The sequence below is a fragment of the Phycodurus eques genome, chromosome 10 (assembly GCF_024500275.1).
Source record: "Phycodurus eques isolate BA_2022a chromosome 10, UOR_Pequ_1.1, whole genome shotgun sequence".
In the NCBI taxonomy this organism is placed as follows: Eukaryota; Metazoa; Chordata; class Actinopteri; order Syngnathiformes; family Syngnathidae; genus Phycodurus; species Phycodurus eques.
Window position 1 is genome coordinate 12,581,936 of NC_084534.1, and position 18,374 is coordinate 12,600,309.

Sequence of the window (18,374 nt, forward strand, 5' to 3'; positions counted from 1 at the left end):
TTATAACATCGAAGCTTTCTGGGAAAATATTGTAGGGGTTTTGAATGTCACATGAACTCTGTCCTCCCTCAATGAACTCACTAATATAACAATGTTGCATACAACAATGTAACTAGAGTATGAACTCTGTATGTAATTTGTCCTGCTTAATGAGAATTTTGATATGACATAAATCCTTGCTGTAATTCCATTCTTCTTTGATAGATAGATAGATAGATAGATAGATAGATAGATAGATAGATAGATAGATAGATAGATAGATAGGTAAATAGATAGATAGATAGATAGATAGATAGATAGATAGATAGATAGATAGATAGATAGATAGATAGATAGATAGATAGATAGATAGATAGATAGATAGATAGATAGATAGATAGATAGATAGATAGATAGATAGATATTACTTACTATAATGTGAATGCGAGGTGACAAAAATCACAAATACTGTGAATGTGACTTTTTCCCCCCCCCTTGCTGGTCATATTTCTACCCATAATAAAATTGGAATGCTTTCTGCTAGGCAACAGATGTTTGGTTGTGTGATCTCAGAAGTTAAAGGCAGCTGTGTCGAATGTGTTTACATTATTATGACAAATGCTTTCACGTGTCACAACCTATAAGCCTCTTAAAATGAAAATAGGCAGATATGTATAGTATTCATACACGTTAACGTGCATGAGGAAATACACACCCACTTAGCAACAGTTTATGGAATATTGTTATGTTGTGTCCCTCTTTGGATTGATGAGGTCATAGTTTGGGTGCTATTACAGGGCTTCGGGTTACATTAGTTTTGTGTTGTCCTCATCCGAGGATTTGACACCATTGTCTGCTTTCTGTTGCCTCTCAAGTTTCTCAGCTCATGTGTTCCTCTGATTAAGTCTCATTAAAAGAAGATATAATTAGTCCTTTGAATGGCTTGATACAGTATCTGCCTGTGTGTGTGTGAAAGGCTGGAAAGGAATAATAATGAGTCTTTTCTTATTCAGCACGAAGGGTGACACTTTATCCGAGGTGTTGTCCATTTAACTTTACAAGTTGTGATAGCCTCAAGGGTCGGTTCGGGGAAAAGGCCTCATGTGGCTCATGCAGAATGTATGTGTTTTTACGCCGTAACAGTTTTTCTGTGCAACAGGGGAATTTGATATACTTCCTCTGTGGTAGTTTGTATTGCGATGAATATTTATTTAAAGTGCAGTCGGACAGAACGAGATTTGAGAGGGGCCTGACAGAGAGAAAACAGAGAACAATAGCAGAAATAAAACCATAGATGACAATTTAACATTACATGGGATTCTATCTATATTATGTGGACTGAGAAGCAAGGACGGACCGCACAGGACGATCACTGTACTCTGTTTTGCTTCCACTGCACAGTACCAAGAGGATTGACTCAATTGTACTCGCTATCTGCCCGGTAACACAAGGCTAGTACCTGGTTAGTATGCGTTCTAAGCTTGCTGAGCCGATACGGCGGTATATGAGCAGGCTGCTCATTGGTCAAGCAGATTTGTCATTGTCTTTGACGGCATTATAACATTTTTGAAAACACATGATTAACAATGACAAAAAGAAACACATGTGCTGAAGTTAGTTTACAATGTGTCTGTGCTAAATATCTTTGGAGGCTGTAATATTTTACTTCTTTTCTTTCTCCTCCACAGTTGTTGGTTGTTAGTGTGTCTTGTTCACTGTTGGTCGTCTTGATGTGTTCAAAGCAACATGGTTTTTGCAGTTTCTGTTTTGAAGTGGCAAACTAACCAACTGCCTCCAAAGTTGGAAGCACAGAGTTGTCCCGCGTCTTAATAAGGATTAATGATTCCGGGGAAATAAGGCGGCAGCACGGTGGATGAGTGATCAGCACACCTACCTCCAAATTCCGAGGTTGCGAGCTTGAATCCGGGGCTTCCTGTGTGGAGTTTGTATGTTCTCCACGTGCACAAGTGGGTTTTCGCTGGCTACTTGGCTTCCTCCCACATTCCAAAAAACAAGCTTTCTAAGTTGACCGGAGACTCGAAATGATTCTTAGCTGTAAATGTGAATGTGAATGGCTATTTGTCTATATGTACCCTGTGATTGATCGGCAACCAGTCCAGGATGTGCCCCACCTCTCGACCAAAGTCAGCCTAGGGATGATAAAAGGTATAGAAAATGGATGGGTGGAGGGGAAACATCATTATCTTCCTATACTGTCTTTCAGTTAAAGTTGATTTAAAAAGAAATAATTTGTTCTTTACAATTTTCATTATTCAGGTACAGTATACGTATTTTCATGCCTGTCCGAGCTTTTTCACACTTGCATTTCGTTATATTTATGTATACACTGTATTCTGTAAAATTCTGCAATTGGCTGGCGACCAGTTCAGGGTTCAGTTCACCCGAAGATAGCCGGGGCAGGCTTCGGGTCGCCCGCGAGGATTAGCGGTACGAAAATGAATGGATGGATGGATTGGTACTGTAAAATTCGATAATTCCTGTCATCCTACAAGCCACTCAAGCGGAACTAATAAGTGGCAGATGCTGCAACTCCTCAGCAATGCCCTCGCGGCTCTATTGCTGTAACAAATTGTTCCCCCCCCCCCCTCCCCCCACTTTACATGCTGCCTTCAAAAATTTTGTTTTATTTTCACCACCACAGGATGTGATAAATCTCTTAATTTAGTCATTACAAGAAGGGATTGGACTGTTGGGGTTACTTATTAGTTCTTATCGGGAATTATTTGAAAATTTCTTATTCAAAAAATGTACTCGATTTCCTGACTGATTTTGAATGCTATTTGACATAAAATGGGTAAGGAAGGGTAGCGTCAGGCGTGTTTCTTGTCACTGTTCTACCAGGGACAACTTTCAGACAATCTTATTCAGTTGAATAAGATTTCTGCAGATCTATACCGAAACGAAATGCACAACTTCTCTGACTTATCACCTAACAGAGTGCTGATTGGCCTTGCCATCCTTACAATATTACATTACATTGTCAACTGTTCTAAATGTATTTGTCCACTGATTTGGTATATGCTTGGTTAAGTCATTTGTAAGTGAATAGTCGTTGCAAGGTAACGTTTTCCTGGGAAAGAACCTTTACAAGTCTCCAGTGTTTGCCAACGTAAGCCGCAACAGCGTGCTGACAATAAGCGCAGTGTTCTGAACAGGCCACAGCCCTAGATCACGTTTCCTGTTCCTGATTTAAGATCAACTCATATGACTGCGAGACACTCATCAAAACACAGAAATAGGACTACTTGTCTATTGTGTGTGGGAAACAAGATGGGAAGAATGCGCAGTAACGCAATTCAAACAAGGTAGGCAGCGTTTTTAAAACTGCAAAAATGCTGGAATAGTGCCAGCAACCAGGTAACCTTGTGTAAAAACCGATACACTTGAAACACATTTTTGTCTCGGCGTCAAACTTCTGAAAGTCAATGGGTTCATTGACACTACGATGTAGTAACTTCTCAAATTTTCATTTGCACTTTTGAAAAACGTCACCTACAGTTGACAGCGTAGTCAAACTCAAAACACTTTGTGACTCCGACAGATGCAGTAGGGCTGTAAATGTACACTTTGCTGGAGAACGGTCATCAACGCAAACACTACTACAGCGTTATTAGCCGCCATGATTGTTTTGGTTTTGACATACATGAGCTTGCACAGTCTAACCTTTCAATTTATAAAACGTCTGTGTAAGACTGGTCGTCCAGTGTTTGTGTTTTCAGGTTCTAAAAATGCTCTTGTCATGTAAACCAATGGCCCACATGACCGTTTTCATCCATTTTCGGTGAAAAACAGTCTTGTTTAAACAGGCCCTTAGTTTTCCCATCCGCCGAGGATGACCTTTGTAGAAATAAGGATACACTTTTAACAATCGGCAGTCTGTCTGTGTCGTGAAAAATCTATTTGAACCATACTGAAGAGCATGCTGGCTTGTGTCCATGCTACTTCCTAGTGAGCTGACACAACCTTACCTTGATTCTTTTGCATGGCCTCAGGGACACCATATCAAGAGACTTGTGACTCAAGTTAGTTGAAGAAGGAGAGAAATCTATTCCAACAAGGGTCAAACTTTTATGAGATAACTAAAATGGCAATTGGTTTAAAGCAGCATTTCATTAACCTATAAACATGCACTGAACAAAAATATAAATGGAACACTTTTGTTTTTGCTCCCATTTTTCATGAGCTGAACTCAAAGATCCAAGACTTATTCTATGTACTGTACACAAAAGGCCTATTTATCTCAAATATTGCTCACAAATCGGTCTAATCGGTTTCTGTTAGTGAGCACTTTTCCCTTGCTGAGCTAATCCAAACACCTCACAAGTCTGGCATATCAAGTTACTAATTCGACCGCATGACCCTCCGCACCCCGGTCACCAGCTCTTCCAGTTCCTTCCCTCAGGTAGGCGCTACCAATCAACGCAAACTAGAACTAGTAGACATTCCAACAGCTTCTTCCCTCTTGCGATCAACTTCTTAAACACCTGACCTACAATTCCATTACAACATGCTGGCAATTTTTTGACTTGAGTTCGTTGTCACATTTCTGTGGGGCCAATTATGTATTACTCGAGCACTCACTGTAGTTGTCTCGCCATGCTGCACTATTTGCATATACTGGCCACTCATGCCAGAGGAGCATCTGCTCCAATTGCACACTGATTGAGGAGTATCTGTAACATTTGCACAACCGACATTGTCCCAGATGATCGCGCTACTCGTCACTTTAAACCGCATACACTCCTTGAAGTCTCAGCACCCTTTGCACAATGGTCATTGCATCCGGACTATTGCAATATTAGTCATTCGAACTGCTCTAAGTGCTAGAGGACTCTGCATCTTTTTGCACAATTGTTTTTTTGTCAACGTCTTTATGTCTCCAAAGTGTTCAGTAAATTGACTGTCTGTTGTACTAGAGCGGCTCCAACTACCGGAGACAAATTCCTTGTGTGTTTTGGACATTATTGGCAATTAAAGATGATTCTGATTCTGATTCTGATTCTGATGAGTATTGCACAGGTGTTCCTTGGGCTGTCCACAATGAAAGGCCACTCGAAAATGTGCAGTTTTACTGTATTGGGAGGTAAGGGGGTCAGGAAACCAGTCCGCGTTTGCCTTATGCAGTGCCACACATCTCCTTCGCATAGAGTTGATCCGGTTATTGACTGTGGCCTGTGGAATGTTGATCCACAGCTCTTCAATATGGGGAGAAATTTGTCTCTAAATTGTTTACACAATTATACCCACGATTTACACGTGTTTTTCAAATCCACATGTATCCGTGATTTACACGTTTTTTAATGTTGTGTGTGCATTTATCATGACTTATCGTTTGTAAATATTCAATTCTGCTTGCGAATTCTTGAAGGTGTGTTTGTGGCTCAGCGGGCACGCGCATTTATTTTTGAGACAAACGTAACGCAGTTTTAAAGATATTCACACAGACACATAAATTGAGAATATTCAAACGTGTGGGATGGCCCGTCCCTCCATCCTCTAAGCGGCAGTGTTGCTATCTCTCACTGCTGCTGTTGCTTGCTGTACACACACAACATAAAAAATAAATAAATAGCGGATATATTTGTGGATCTGAAAAGCGTGTAAATCGCGGATATATATCTCCCCGTACTTCCATGGTGCTAGATGGTTGACACACCAATGGGCAGGATCTCGTCACGGCGTCTCTGTGCATGCAAAATGTCATCAGTAAAATGCACCTGTGTTCTTTGTACATAACATATGCTTGCCCATAATGTAACCCCACCACCACAATGGACCACTTGATCCACAATGGTGACATCAGCACACCGCTCAGCTACACTACGTCATACATGCTGTCTAATATCGACCCTGTACAGTGAAAGAGTGCCAGACGCCATTGAATGTGAGCATCAGCCAACTCAAGTCAGTTACGATGACGAACTGTAGTCAGGTTGTGATGACGAGCATGCAGATGAGCTTGATTGAGACAGTTTCTGACAGTATGCAAACCATTTGTTGCAGCAGCTGTCCAGGTGAAAGGTCTCAGACGTTCCTAACGGTGACGATGCTTTATCTGGAGGTTCTGGGCTGGTGTGGTGATCTGTGGCCGTAAGGGTGATTGGATGCACTGCCAAATTCCCTGAAACGCGTTTGGAGACGGTTTATGGTGGAGAAATGAACATTCAATTCATGGGCAACAGCTCCAGTGGGCATTCGTGCAGTCAGCACGCCAATTGTACACTCACTCGAAACATCTGTGGTATCATGCTGTGTAATTAAACTGCACATTATAAAGTGACCTTTTATTATGCCACACCTGGAGTAAATGTCTCGGCAAACGAGAAGTGCTCACTAAAACCGATTTAGACAGATTTGTAAACAATATTTGAGGGAAATAGGCTGTTCGTGCACAAACGGTAGAAAGTCTTAGACAATTCATTGTTCGTTTATCTATCCTCCGTGTCAACACTAATAATCTCAAAACGTTTTTGTTTCATAACTCTGGGTAAAACGCACACAAATACAAACATTTGTGTCGGCAGTTGCTTTTAATGCACTTGATGCCAAACGCTCATAACAACAAATGCACTGTGCGCTGCTATTAATACGTCACCACACACACTTGCATGATTGCACTCTGTAACATGTGCACAACAACAGGTGATACTAAATATAAAATGCATGTCCTGAAACATGCGCTGAGCAATATAGGGCTCCTTGCAAAGGAAACAAACGGCTTCTATTAGGGGCACTATTAATACACAGACACACACCATTGCTGATGCCCATGGACAAGCACCTTCAACTGTTGCACGCTCCGATCCTACATATGCAAACACAAAGACCTGCTGTGTACAGGCAAAAGAAGCAACTGCAAGCTATTAATATCTTGGCCGGCATAAGGTGGACACACACACGCACACACACATACAAGAACACACACATATGGATGCACGCATTTGGAGATTGATATTCCAGCTGCTCAGAAGCAGAGGGACAGAATGTCCCTAACAGCTGTGCATTCCTCTCAACGTAAGAATAGGGGGGAGGACGGGAAACTGAGGGATAGGTGGCAAGTAGGAGGAACTGCTCAAAGTGGGCATTATTGTGACATACGTTCACTTGCACAAGCCAATAAGATCCAATTTAAGAGCTGTATTCATTCGGAAATATGATGATTATTATTGTGGCTGTAGCTTTGTAGAAGTGTTCTGCAGAATACAAACAGCTGTTTCAAATATGATTACCTCATTTTGATACATATACTTCATAGTTTGATGACTTTGATTAAGATCTTTTAGTGGCGCTCGTGAGAATATGCATGACGTCACTGACGGTGCAGTGGTACATTCCCCTGACGTCCGTGCACGCCTCGGGGGTTCACTTTCCACTCGGTGTTGACGTGAATACTTGTCAGTCTCTATATGTGCCCTGTGATTGGCTGACAACCAATTTAGGGTGTCGTCTGCCTTTCACCCGATGTCAGCTGGGATAGGCTCCAGTTCCCTGCGACCCTGAACAGTATAAGTGGTTTGGAAAATGGATGGCTGGATAGAATGTGCAGGTGTACCCAATGATGTGGATGTAAGTGGGTGTGAGTGTGTTGGGTGATTGGCTGCATTGATCTGTCACCATACTAGTATATCCCTCCTTTATTTTCACTGCAATGTTGCTCATCAAAGCAGGTCGAAACCTCAAGTCTGATGCAGTGCAGACTGTACGCACACAAATAGTAACTCTCACTTAGCCGAAAGCGTGACTTACCTACTGAACTCCATCCAATAACAAAGCGGCATTCGCTTCAACCCAACCATAAACAAAGCCAAATTTACAGGCCGCAGTGTGGATGTAACTACAGCTGAGAGACATCTGCGCTCTCAAGCTGCCGCAATGTGCCGATAAATCTATTCAACCAAAATAGCAGCTTCTGTTCGCTTAAATGAACCAAGAGGATGTTATGGTGCAGACTAACTTTAGATACAGGAAGTGCACAACTGTCTGTGTGTGTGAGTGTGCATGGCGTGCAGAAAGCCCAAAGAAAGAGGATGGATGGTTGTGAAACAAATATGCCATTACAGAAACCAGAAGTTTGTCTCCTGTTTATTTTTAGCACAACAATGCTCAAAATGAGAAGGGAGAGAAAAACGTCTACAGTTCTGGCTATTTATAAAACACTTAAAGGTTTTATCATGGCAAAAAAAGCGTATTCTGTTTCACGCTTATTATTTGAACTCGAGTTTGCAGCGGTTTAAAACGGCAGCACACTAAACTGATAGGTTTTGGAGTAAATGGGAGTGTTTCAAGAATACTGAGAACCTCTCCAACGCAAAGTCCAGCAACAGCGCATACACATGCTGCATTGTTCAATTAATCCCTTGTTGACTCTCAGTCAAAAGCAGATTGTGCAGGTGCACCTGTGCACTCCAGCAGTGTGAGACCAGGCTGATGACCGGCAGGAGGAGATGGCATCTGGCTATAGTGGTTGTGTATGCTTTTTCCACAAGCTACTCAAGCAACTGACTGCGTGTTAAGGCCTTTTCACACTGACACCCTCCACTGTCCCATTAAAATACTTCATTGTAACGCTGCCAATATTTTGTGTTCCTTCCTTCTCACTGGTAAGACCTCAATCATCTAATACACCACAGAACATCAAACAAGAGTCAATAAAAAGAAGCTTGGCATAGGCAGTGAAGATTTTGACACATACTTGGCTGTGCCGATCACCCCACGAATCCATGTTCCTTAGGAAAGCAGCGTCATTCAAATAGAAAACTAGGGCTTTCCAGTGGTAATCAAAGTATTGCCAAAAAGCGGTGTTACAACAAAAAAGCTATCATTAAATGCTAATTTGAAAGGGAAACTATTTACCTCTACATGACCCCCTGTGGCATGATTTTCAATTGAAGATGAAAGAGAAATCCACGGGACGTAACATTTCTTAACAGCATACATGCGTGCATGTTCTTGTTGTTTTTTTTACACTTACCGTCGATCTGCTCCCCCACCCTCGCTAATGACGTTTTTGTTCTATGAATACATTAGGCAGCACATGCAGGTTGACGGATGAGTATTGGCTTCTTTTTGTTGTTAAGATTACAGTGCATGATTTTCGTTCAGTTGTTCTTTTTATCCATCAATTTTCTACCACTTATCCTGCTCAGCGAGCGAGAGGTGTGCTACAACTTCAACTGGTTGCCATTCGGTTGTAAAGACAAACAACCATTTGCATTCACACCTATGGGCAATTACACCATGATACAATGGCAATTGCAACCATCAGGGAGGCAGTGATTCTTTAACCTCACGCACATATTTTTGGAATGGGGGAGGAAGCCGAAGTACCAGGAGAACATCCACAGATGCACGGGAAAAACATGCAAACTCCACACAGAAAGGCCAGAGGAGAGAAACAAACCGGAGTTGTTTTCAATTTGAGGTGAGATGTGCTAACCACGTTCTTTTTATTATTGATTGTACTCCTCACAGATTCAAATAAGACAAATGAATCCCCCACAACTTTGCTCACTTCACACTAATGTTGCTAATGTGGATGCAGTGCATGCAGGGCTTTTAATCACAAAAGCAGACGTGAAACCATTATGCGTAAATGCATCACTCTAGCTTGTACTGTAAATCCTCATAGTCTTATGAACTCCTTATATTATTCTGCTGTGTGTTAGTCTCAACTTGACCTGCTGGGGTGTAACGGCGTGGGAGGGACATTTGCAAGGCCAAAACACCCTCACCGAGATGATTATTTGACTGTGAGTCAGTGTGACTGTTGGGAACTGGGCCCAAATCGAGTTGCATGTGACCATGAAACTAATAATGCTTATGAGGAGAGACTTTTACTGGAAACTTTGCAGGTTTGCTTTGTACTGTTCTGCGTTGGTAGTGTAGTGGTTCACAGAGCTGACTTGCATGTCACAGTAGTGGCATTAATTCCCATTCATCGGTGCCCTGCGATTGGCTGGAGGTCTGTCGAGGGCGTAGTCGACCTTGGGATATAGATTCTTTGTTTTTCTTTTTGTGTTGTTTGGCATTGATGATTTACTTTTGGAGAACATCTTTTTGTGAATCTTTGCACTGTTGAGCAATCTTGTCGGTTGCCGTCATATGCAGGCGTAAAGGCTCAGTAAATTTCCTGAAGTTTCTTCCATGTAACTCAGCTTCCTATAGCTGATGTCATGTTGTTACATCTCCCTTTAAACACAAATGGTTGCAGGCAAGCGGTACACTTGATTTTGCCACAATTGCTTTAAGGCTCATTTAATCAATTCTGCACGATCAACTTATTTCTTAATGATTACGTTATCAATTATTATGCTCATTTTTGATGGAATCAGTGAAAAAAGATGTATACATTCCATTTCTCAATCATGTGTCATCACCTTTGCATCTGTCTGTCCTTTTAGACACTGAAGTTTGGTTCATTTGTCACGTGCGCTAAATTTGTACTTTTTGCTTTTTTTTAAGTTCACCGTGGGAGAAAGAAAACAGAATAATGAAATTGATCTGAGTTTTGTTTTAACCATTTGTCATCTTATGTCAAGTGCAATCAACAAATTATCCTAAAAATAAACCAAATTGTATTCAACCTTCTTAATCTTTTGATGCTATAATTCTGCATGTCCTGTTTGGCCATTAGTAAAAATGAATGTCTTCCTCTAACGCTACTTGTACTTGTTCTACCTGTAGTGGATGCCATCACCAAAGGTCTTTCACTACCCAAAAGTGGGGAGCAGTCCATGGACCTAAGTGTCTCCCAGAGGCTGGTTCATCCAGGCAGAGATTCGGCTATGCTGGCTCCCCACCGTCCCTTATTCCTGGGACCCTTTACCTCTCAGCACTGCTCCCAGTTTTCATACCAACATTTGCAGGTATGTATGAAAAACGTGCCATTGAGTATTTGCAAATGCATTTGCTTATTTGCAAATTCAATTGATTTGACACCGCTGCCACATTAGTTTTTGATGTACTGCTCGTTGGTGCTGTATTCTTTGTGCATTTGCATATTTGGTTTCATCATCATTTTCTTTTTTTTTTTCAGTATAACACTGAACAAAGGCAAAGAGAGATGGAGGCTGAGAAACAAGAAGAGCTACAACAGTTAATACGAAAGAGTAAAAATGAACAAAGTGAGTGTGTCATGTACAATATTTATTCAGTGTTGTATACTATTCTTGTAAGATTGCTTACATTTTCTTTATATGAGTCATAGATCACTATGTTTCAATAAAAAGGGGATTTCCAGATGTCCTGTAACCATTTTGCTCTCAGATTCCAAGGAAATTGCGTTTATACAGAAACTTACATCAAACCGGCCAGATTGTTTCAGGAAATACATCAAGCTGCACCCCATACAGGAAATGGGGAGTAGCCTTGAGGACAGCTTTGGATGTTGCCATTCATAAATGATACTGCTTGCGTCATTCTGCTTGCGTCAAGAAAATGTTCCTTGTTTTCTCAATTTCAGTTGATTAGTGGAGTAGTGGGGTGTCATTGTATTACACATGATAGCCGGGAAAGTCTCCAGCACGCCCGCGACCCTAGTGAGCAGAAGCGGTTCAGAAAATGGATGGATGGATTTCCTCCCAGTAATGAAATGGATTACAATTACCTGTACATAAATTTTGGAATTAAATTATCTAATCTGGTGACATACTGTATACTTGATCACTACCCAACACAGTCCGCGGTTCAAGCGCCACACGTACATACAGACCCCAGGCACTGGCAACCCAGGCTTTGATACTACTCGTGAAATGTACAGTAGATGCTGCTCATCCCGACTTCTTGCTGATGTGGTGATGATGTTGACCTGCAGGTGCTGTAGCCAGTCCACTGGTGAGGCAGAAACTCAGACAGCACATCATTATGAAGAGCCAGCCCACCCATGACAGGGTCACCCCCAAACACAGCAGTCCTGCACCAGGATACGGGTAAGTCAAAACAAACTCAAAACAGAGTCCCATTACTGCATATTTGTTGAACTGCATTTGTCTTGGTTACCAAGGCACCCACTTCCAGACATGTCCCCAAAGTCTCAGCCGTCACCCAGTGACATCCAGTGTAAAGAACTGCGGCGAACAGGTGACCTATTGCTCCTGTCTTGTTTCCACCATTAGGTGAAAAAAAATGGTAATGCTCCATTTGAACTGTCTTTGTATTTCATCAACCACAACAAGAGAATGAAAACGTGAACAGGAGTGTACTGTACGTTAGGATAAAGACGAGTCATGATATATCAGGCCTGCAGGGACAGAAAGAGAAAGAAGGTGAGCAAAAACTTCCAAGTCATAAAAACAACAGTGACAGTGAGACACAAAAACCAAAACAGTTACATAACATTGACTTAGGTATGTGTAAAATGAACTGTGTGAGAGTACAGAGCAGGTTTCTCTCACAGTCGGAAGACTGGTTTGATCGTCTTCACACCTCTGAAAGCGCACTAAGCACTACTACTTTAATGGGATTATTGATTTGCTTGATTCCGAAATCTTGATCCCGTGCTGGTTTTGGTTCATGGCCTCGAGACAATACAAGTTCTGCCTTGTATCTTTCCTGAAGCAGATCCTGGGTGATTGTTTTTTTTGGTGGGTGGTGGGGTTTGGATTCCGAGCAAAATAAACATTTTACTCTATTAACACTGGTTTAGATATTTGCTTCGTCGCTCTCTGGTAGATTCTCAAAATATAACATTGTAGTTAAAACCTTTACTTTATAGTGTGTACAGTCATGCTGAGGTACTTTGCACGTCTTTCATTGCTGTTTCTGTAGTCTGCAATTCATGGGCTAAATATATTCACGTGTGTGTCGTGCTGTGCGCGTGCTTCCTTGCGTGTTTATTTCAGGTTTTTTTTTTGTTGTTGCTTTTTTTTTTTGTTTGCATGCAGTGTCTGAGCCAACATTGAAGTGGAAGTTAAAGAAGCTCATCAGCACAAGACCAAACCCGTTGCAGAGGAAGAGGAGTGCCCCTCCTGCCGTCAAGCACAGGACAGAAACGCGAGGTAGAGTATCTGCATTGAGCTGCACTATTTTTTTCCAAATATACAGCACAATAGATTTTTGTGTTTTATTCATCCGTCCATTTTCTATACCGCTTATCCTGTTCAGTGTCACGTGAAGCAGGAGCCTATCCCAGTTGTTTGAGTTCATGCATGCATTCTGTCTCGCAGACTCTTCTCCCAGCAGCACCCCAGCATCAGATTGCAGCTCTCCTAACGACAGCCTCCATTCAGACAATGGAGCCCTCCCACTTTCTCATGAGGTATCTAGATAGTTGTAAATGATCTAACTCTGGGACCTGTATGAGTTCTAATGTTTGGATCGTGCGGTGTGTTTATGTGTTAAAAAAAAACATCAGCTTCCGGGGTGACTTTCTTTTCTTCAATGCATGCTTACCATTATTTTATGAACAAAAATGCTTGCCTTTGTTTTATGAATAAACAGCGACAGAAAATGCCTTTACAAGAATGTGTGTACATGATACAAAGCAGTCCCTGCTGGTATTTCCTGTTGCTTGACAGCCAGTGTTACAGAGTGTCTATTGCAGGGCTGTCAAACTCATTTCAGTTTGCGGGCCACATGCGCCCCGTCTCAAGTGAGCGGGACCAGAATGTTTTGGGTTTAATAAGTTATAAATAACAACTTTCCCAAAATGCTCCCATTGTTTCGCTCCAAATAAGTATAAATACTTTCAAAAAATATTCACATTTATCAATTATTATCTTGCTGCAAACGTTGTTGCAAATCATATGAGCAATCTGAAACTCTTAACCAAACGATTGCAATTTCAACAGTATGAAGAATCATTTTTTCCATTTACGCATGTGCAACTTATAGATCCAAATGGATTCCTATATAATATGCAACATCTATAAAACAACAAACAATTCCAATATTCAGTGTCATAAAATATTTCTACAAGAAGTATTCATTTTAGCAGAACTGTAGTGCAAAGGTGGCACAGCCTTTTATATGAAGTAGGCTTACTTTGCTTCTGAAAGTTGGCATCTTTTAGCCGTTCCAAGTGCATCAATCAATATCAGGTGTCAAATCCTGAGGAGCAGCCAATTCCAGAATGTCATGTCAAGGGGTTAGTGGTCATTTAAGTGGTCGTCAGTGTGACCTTTAGTGGACACAATTAGCAGCAATTAGTTACTTGTATTCAAAAATTCCTGTGAATGTGTTCTCTATCCCCACGGGCCAGATCGGACCACCTGACAGACGTTTGACGGACGTCTGACACACATGGTCTATTGGATGCCAGATTATTTACAGTTAGTTTCAGGGTCACACCGTCCCAGTTTAATGATCACTCATCGTCTAATTTAGATGCTATACATCTACTTTCCATTTGTTCTTTGCTCGTTGCAGGGATTATGTACGTGTACGTATACTTGGAGCGACACTAAAATTACGTGTGGCATGAATGTACTTTGTGACTGTTGAAAACGAATACGATTCTTTTGTGATCTTTGGTAAGGTACTTTGTAATCAATACGTCCATCTGCTTCAGGCACAAAGGCTTTTGCTGAAGGATGGTCGATTGGCCAATTTCACGCTGCCCACCAGCCCAACTGCCAGGCCCAACATCACTGCAGGACTTCCTGCACAGGTGAGTCACTCTTTCAGTGTGACCGTAGATTGTATTAAAGGAGTGGAAAATGCTCAAATATGGTCATATCTCAATGGGCCGAACCCAAATCACAGTATATTAGGGTTAGTACTCCTCTCGATGTTCCTTTTACAGACCGAGCATTCAAGGCGCTCACGGCCTGTTCCCGCAATTGATCCAGTGTGTGCTATCCGTGTTGAATACTGTGACCAATTTCATCCATTGAGAAGCATACTATATGTTAAGAATGTGTTCATAAAAATAACAGTGAGCATCTAAATGTGATGAGTCTACTCATGCTCATTTGGTCTCGTATTAATTATGACCTTGACATACTGGATATATCCTCCCACTTCTGATCCTCTTGTCTATCCAGGTTGACATGCGAGTAGCCAGGACTGCGGTCGTATCCGCTCTGCCTCAAGTCTACTTACCTCCCGACGGAGGTTTTCCAGCCCAGGCTCACGGCCTGCAGCCTGTACTTATACTGGAACCACACACTGGGCTTGTACACTCGCAACTCATCTCCTGTGAGTAATAAATGACTTCAATAGTTTTTCCTATATAGCTGTCAATGTTTGTCAAACTGCATCTATAGCATACATTATGTCTGGCTTGCACACATAAGAACACACGCAAATCCTCGGAACAATCTTGATTTGTTATTTGAAAAAAAATGAGAATGGAAAACAATGTTCCTTGTTAGCTATTCTTCGTGAACACGATGAGCAATGTTTATAGATTTGAAAAATACATATATTTCATGTCAGCTATTTGTCTGCTACTTATATCTGCAACGAGAATATTAAATGCTGTAATTTGTTTCTTGTCGCCTGCGTTTTTAAAACTGTTATTTTAAAAAAAGGCTCCTCCTACTGGCCATTTTGTGTCAATGCAGCTTAAATACAGAAGAGACACTGTAATACTTCCTCAGTACAGTTAAGTGGTTTTTTTTTTTTTTTTAAATGTTTTTATTTCATGCCAATTCTATGCACGTAAACTATTCATGGTTTCATTTTAATTGAAACTGATTTCTGTCTTACATTCTGTGCATTTTCCTTGTTTGCTGATTTTCTTTCTTTCTTTCTTTTTCTGCCCCTCCTCCTATTGTATTCTCTTTTTGTTCGCAGATCAAGGTTTGAGCCCTCCTCTTCTGCAACAGCGACCTCACCTGGCCTCCCCAACAAGAAGAGAAGGCCTCACCACCTTTTCGTCCCACAAACCCTTGGAGCGAACACGCTCTGAACCTCCGCCCTACAGCCACTCGCCCCTTCCTCTGCATGCCAGCCTGCACTGTCACACTCAGCACCAGCTGCCTCAGCAGTGCCACAGGAGTGGGTCGGATAGGTTTAAGTTGAATTCCCTCCTGCGCAAGGTGAGCGGTGTTGGTTGCAGACACGTGCATGTTTCACACAAAGTAGTTCTAGATTAGTTACGTACAGGTGAGTTGCAATATTATGATCTGTCACAATGTAAACTTGCTAAGTGTATAGCTCGCCATATTCAGTGAAAATCCTCATCTGACACAGATCCCGTCAGAGGACATGGACCTGGAGGATATTGGATCCGAGTCTGGATCCATGTGCGGCTCTGAACCGGGCTCGGTTTGCGAGGACAGCTATCGCAGGAGACAAAGTTCTGCCAGCACAGACTCCGTTTATGACACTGAGTCCACTACCTCCTCACGGGAAAGCCTGATTGAGACCTCGCATTCCGTCAGTCAGGTAAAATTGACACTTGGTCGTATGATGCGGAACATTGTTGTGTGCATACTGTACCTCATTGGGATGTGAACCTCCGGGATAGGGTTGCCATAGGTAAGAAGAGATTGATGAGATTAATATATTGACCTGATGCTTGAAATGCTTTAGTTTGAGCAACAAGCAATATGTTCACTGCCCCAAAAAGAGTCAGAAGCTTTGAAATCCAAAGTTGTATTTTATAATTAAAAACATTAATATACTATTTATCATTTTAAAAAATACTATCGATCAATCAAAATCAATTGATGACTGAAATGCGACGATAATGATCGACATCTTTCACGACTGTTAAACCAAATTAACCTTCTCGAACATTTTCTTTTAACATAAGGGGGCGCTATATCTTTAAAAACGGCTGTCAACCCGCTGACAATTGTCAAGCGTAGTTATGGGATACATGAGAGGGAATTTTGATTTGGTAGTTTCTTTCACATGTCCTCCAGTTCTGTTCTCATATTCTTCATGCTTTACGTGGGAAACACAGAGGCAGTTGGTCCATCGAGCAGGATTCCACATGGACTCGCCTAATGCGCCTGTCCTGATGTGGCCTCACCAACCTTTGGTCCGAACGCAGTCCTCCCCTGCCTCGACCTCCCTGCCTCCCCTTCAGAATGCATCCTCAACTATCCCTGTTCCTCTGTCCAGTCCTACTGCAGATGTCAAGCTCCGCTTCACCACTGGTGAGTCGCACAGAAGGAAAGCAGAAAAAAACGATATCTTTTTTTCTTCCTAGGCATGTCATAATTTCCTCTCGATTCAAAAATATAGTTGATTACATTGATCACAAAATACAATCGCTTCAAAAATGTACTTGAACCCTGAACAGTTCTTCGGCACCATAATTTAATGTTTTAAAATTGACCATTGACAGATTCAACACCCTCTAAAACAGTTATTTGTTCCCAACTAAAAACGATTCAACTCTTGAATGGTGGTTTTGTTTCAAGGTTGTTATGTTAAGGCTAACATTTTGCTGCCAAAGCTCTGACAATCAAGCCACCCCACACCAAGTTCATCTCGTCTGTGCCATGTTTATTGTCCTCTGACTTGCACATGTACATTGAAGTGGCTTTGGCTCAGAACTGGTGTGGGTTTGTGGTAAATCGGAAGGTAGAACCACTCACCATGCTGACATTCTGGAAATCCAACCCCGGGAGTCTAGCAGCTAAGACTGGCATTTATTTGGGTTTTATGACACCACTGTAACTGCGCCAAATAGAACACGATCAGACAGGAGAGACTTTGGATGAAATCAGGACAAAATTAAATTGTCTGCTCCCTTTTACTCACAAGTGACAACTTGTGTATTTTGACATAAAGTGTAATTCGATTGAGAGTCAAAAGTGGTGCTGACACAGGATTTGGCCACCAACTGCTTCTCAAAATGGGTTAAATGCAGAGAAGAATTTACGCTGTACATTGTATATGTAACAAAGGAAGTGTTCAACCAATCCATTTTTGTGTAGGTGTCGTTTACGATACGCAGATGCAAAAGCACCAGTGCACCTGTGGCGACAACAGCTGCCACCCCGAGCATCCTGGGAGAATCCAGAGCATTTGGTCCCGACTTCACGAACGAGGCCTGCGGAGCCATTGTGAGGTGTGAAACTAAATGGACGCACACCTACGCTTGATTGGCGTTGCAGAATTCTAACATGTTATTCTCGTGCTCTTTTGAGATCTGATGAATGCGAATGCCACAGCAAGATTCACATCACTTTCATTGTCTTCAAAGCCGTGTCCAGCGTCATGTTTCATTGCCATTTTCATTTGCCATCTGCATGTACTATATATGTGTGTGTGTGTGTGTTTTTAGCATATCCGAAGTAGGAAGGCCACTTTAGAAGAGCTGCAGTCAGTCCATTCAGAAAAACACGTGCTTCGGTACGGCACCAACCCTCTGCACCGCCTCAAGCTAGACAACCCCAAGTTGGCTCGTAAGTGTTACTGACATTAACTGACATTATTAACATAAACAATAATTCAAATAAGAATAATAACATCAT

At 41.7% G+C, this 18,374-nt stretch overlaps 1 protein-coding gene across 4 annotated transcripts in view; it reads left to right on the forward strand.

The window, feature by feature from the left end:
- LOC133408830 (histone deacetylase 7-like) overlaps nt 1-18,374 on the forward strand; it is a 43,966-nt gene that overhangs the window by 6,710 nt on the left and 18,882 nt on the right. For all 4 annotated transcript variants that reach the window (XM_061688093.1, XM_061688095.1, XM_061688096.1 and 1 more), the window contains exons 2-14: nt 10,684-10,865; nt 11,036-11,123; nt 11,813-11,927; nt 12,002-12,078; nt 12,882-12,995; nt 13,164-13,255; nt 14,507-14,605; nt 14,982-15,135; nt 15,736-15,980; nt 16,135-16,329; nt 16,853-17,048; nt 17,835-17,968; nt 18,185-18,305. In XM_061688093.1, coding sequence (XP_061544077.1) covers nt 10,734-10,865; nt 11,036-11,123; nt 11,813-11,927; nt 12,002-12,078; nt 12,882-12,995; nt 13,164-13,255; nt 14,507-14,605; nt 14,982-15,135; nt 15,736-15,980; nt 16,135-16,329; nt 16,853-17,048; nt 17,835-17,968; nt 18,185-18,305 — 1,762 coding nt within the window. In that variant the 5' untranslated portion in view covers nt 10,684-10,733. The remainder of the gene's footprint in view (nt 1-10,683; nt 10,866-11,035; nt 11,124-11,812; nt 11,928-12,001; nt 12,079-12,881; nt 12,996-13,163; nt 13,256-14,506; nt 14,606-14,981; nt 15,136-15,735; nt 15,981-16,134; nt 16,330-16,852; nt 17,049-17,834; nt 17,969-18,184; nt 18,306-18,374) is intronic.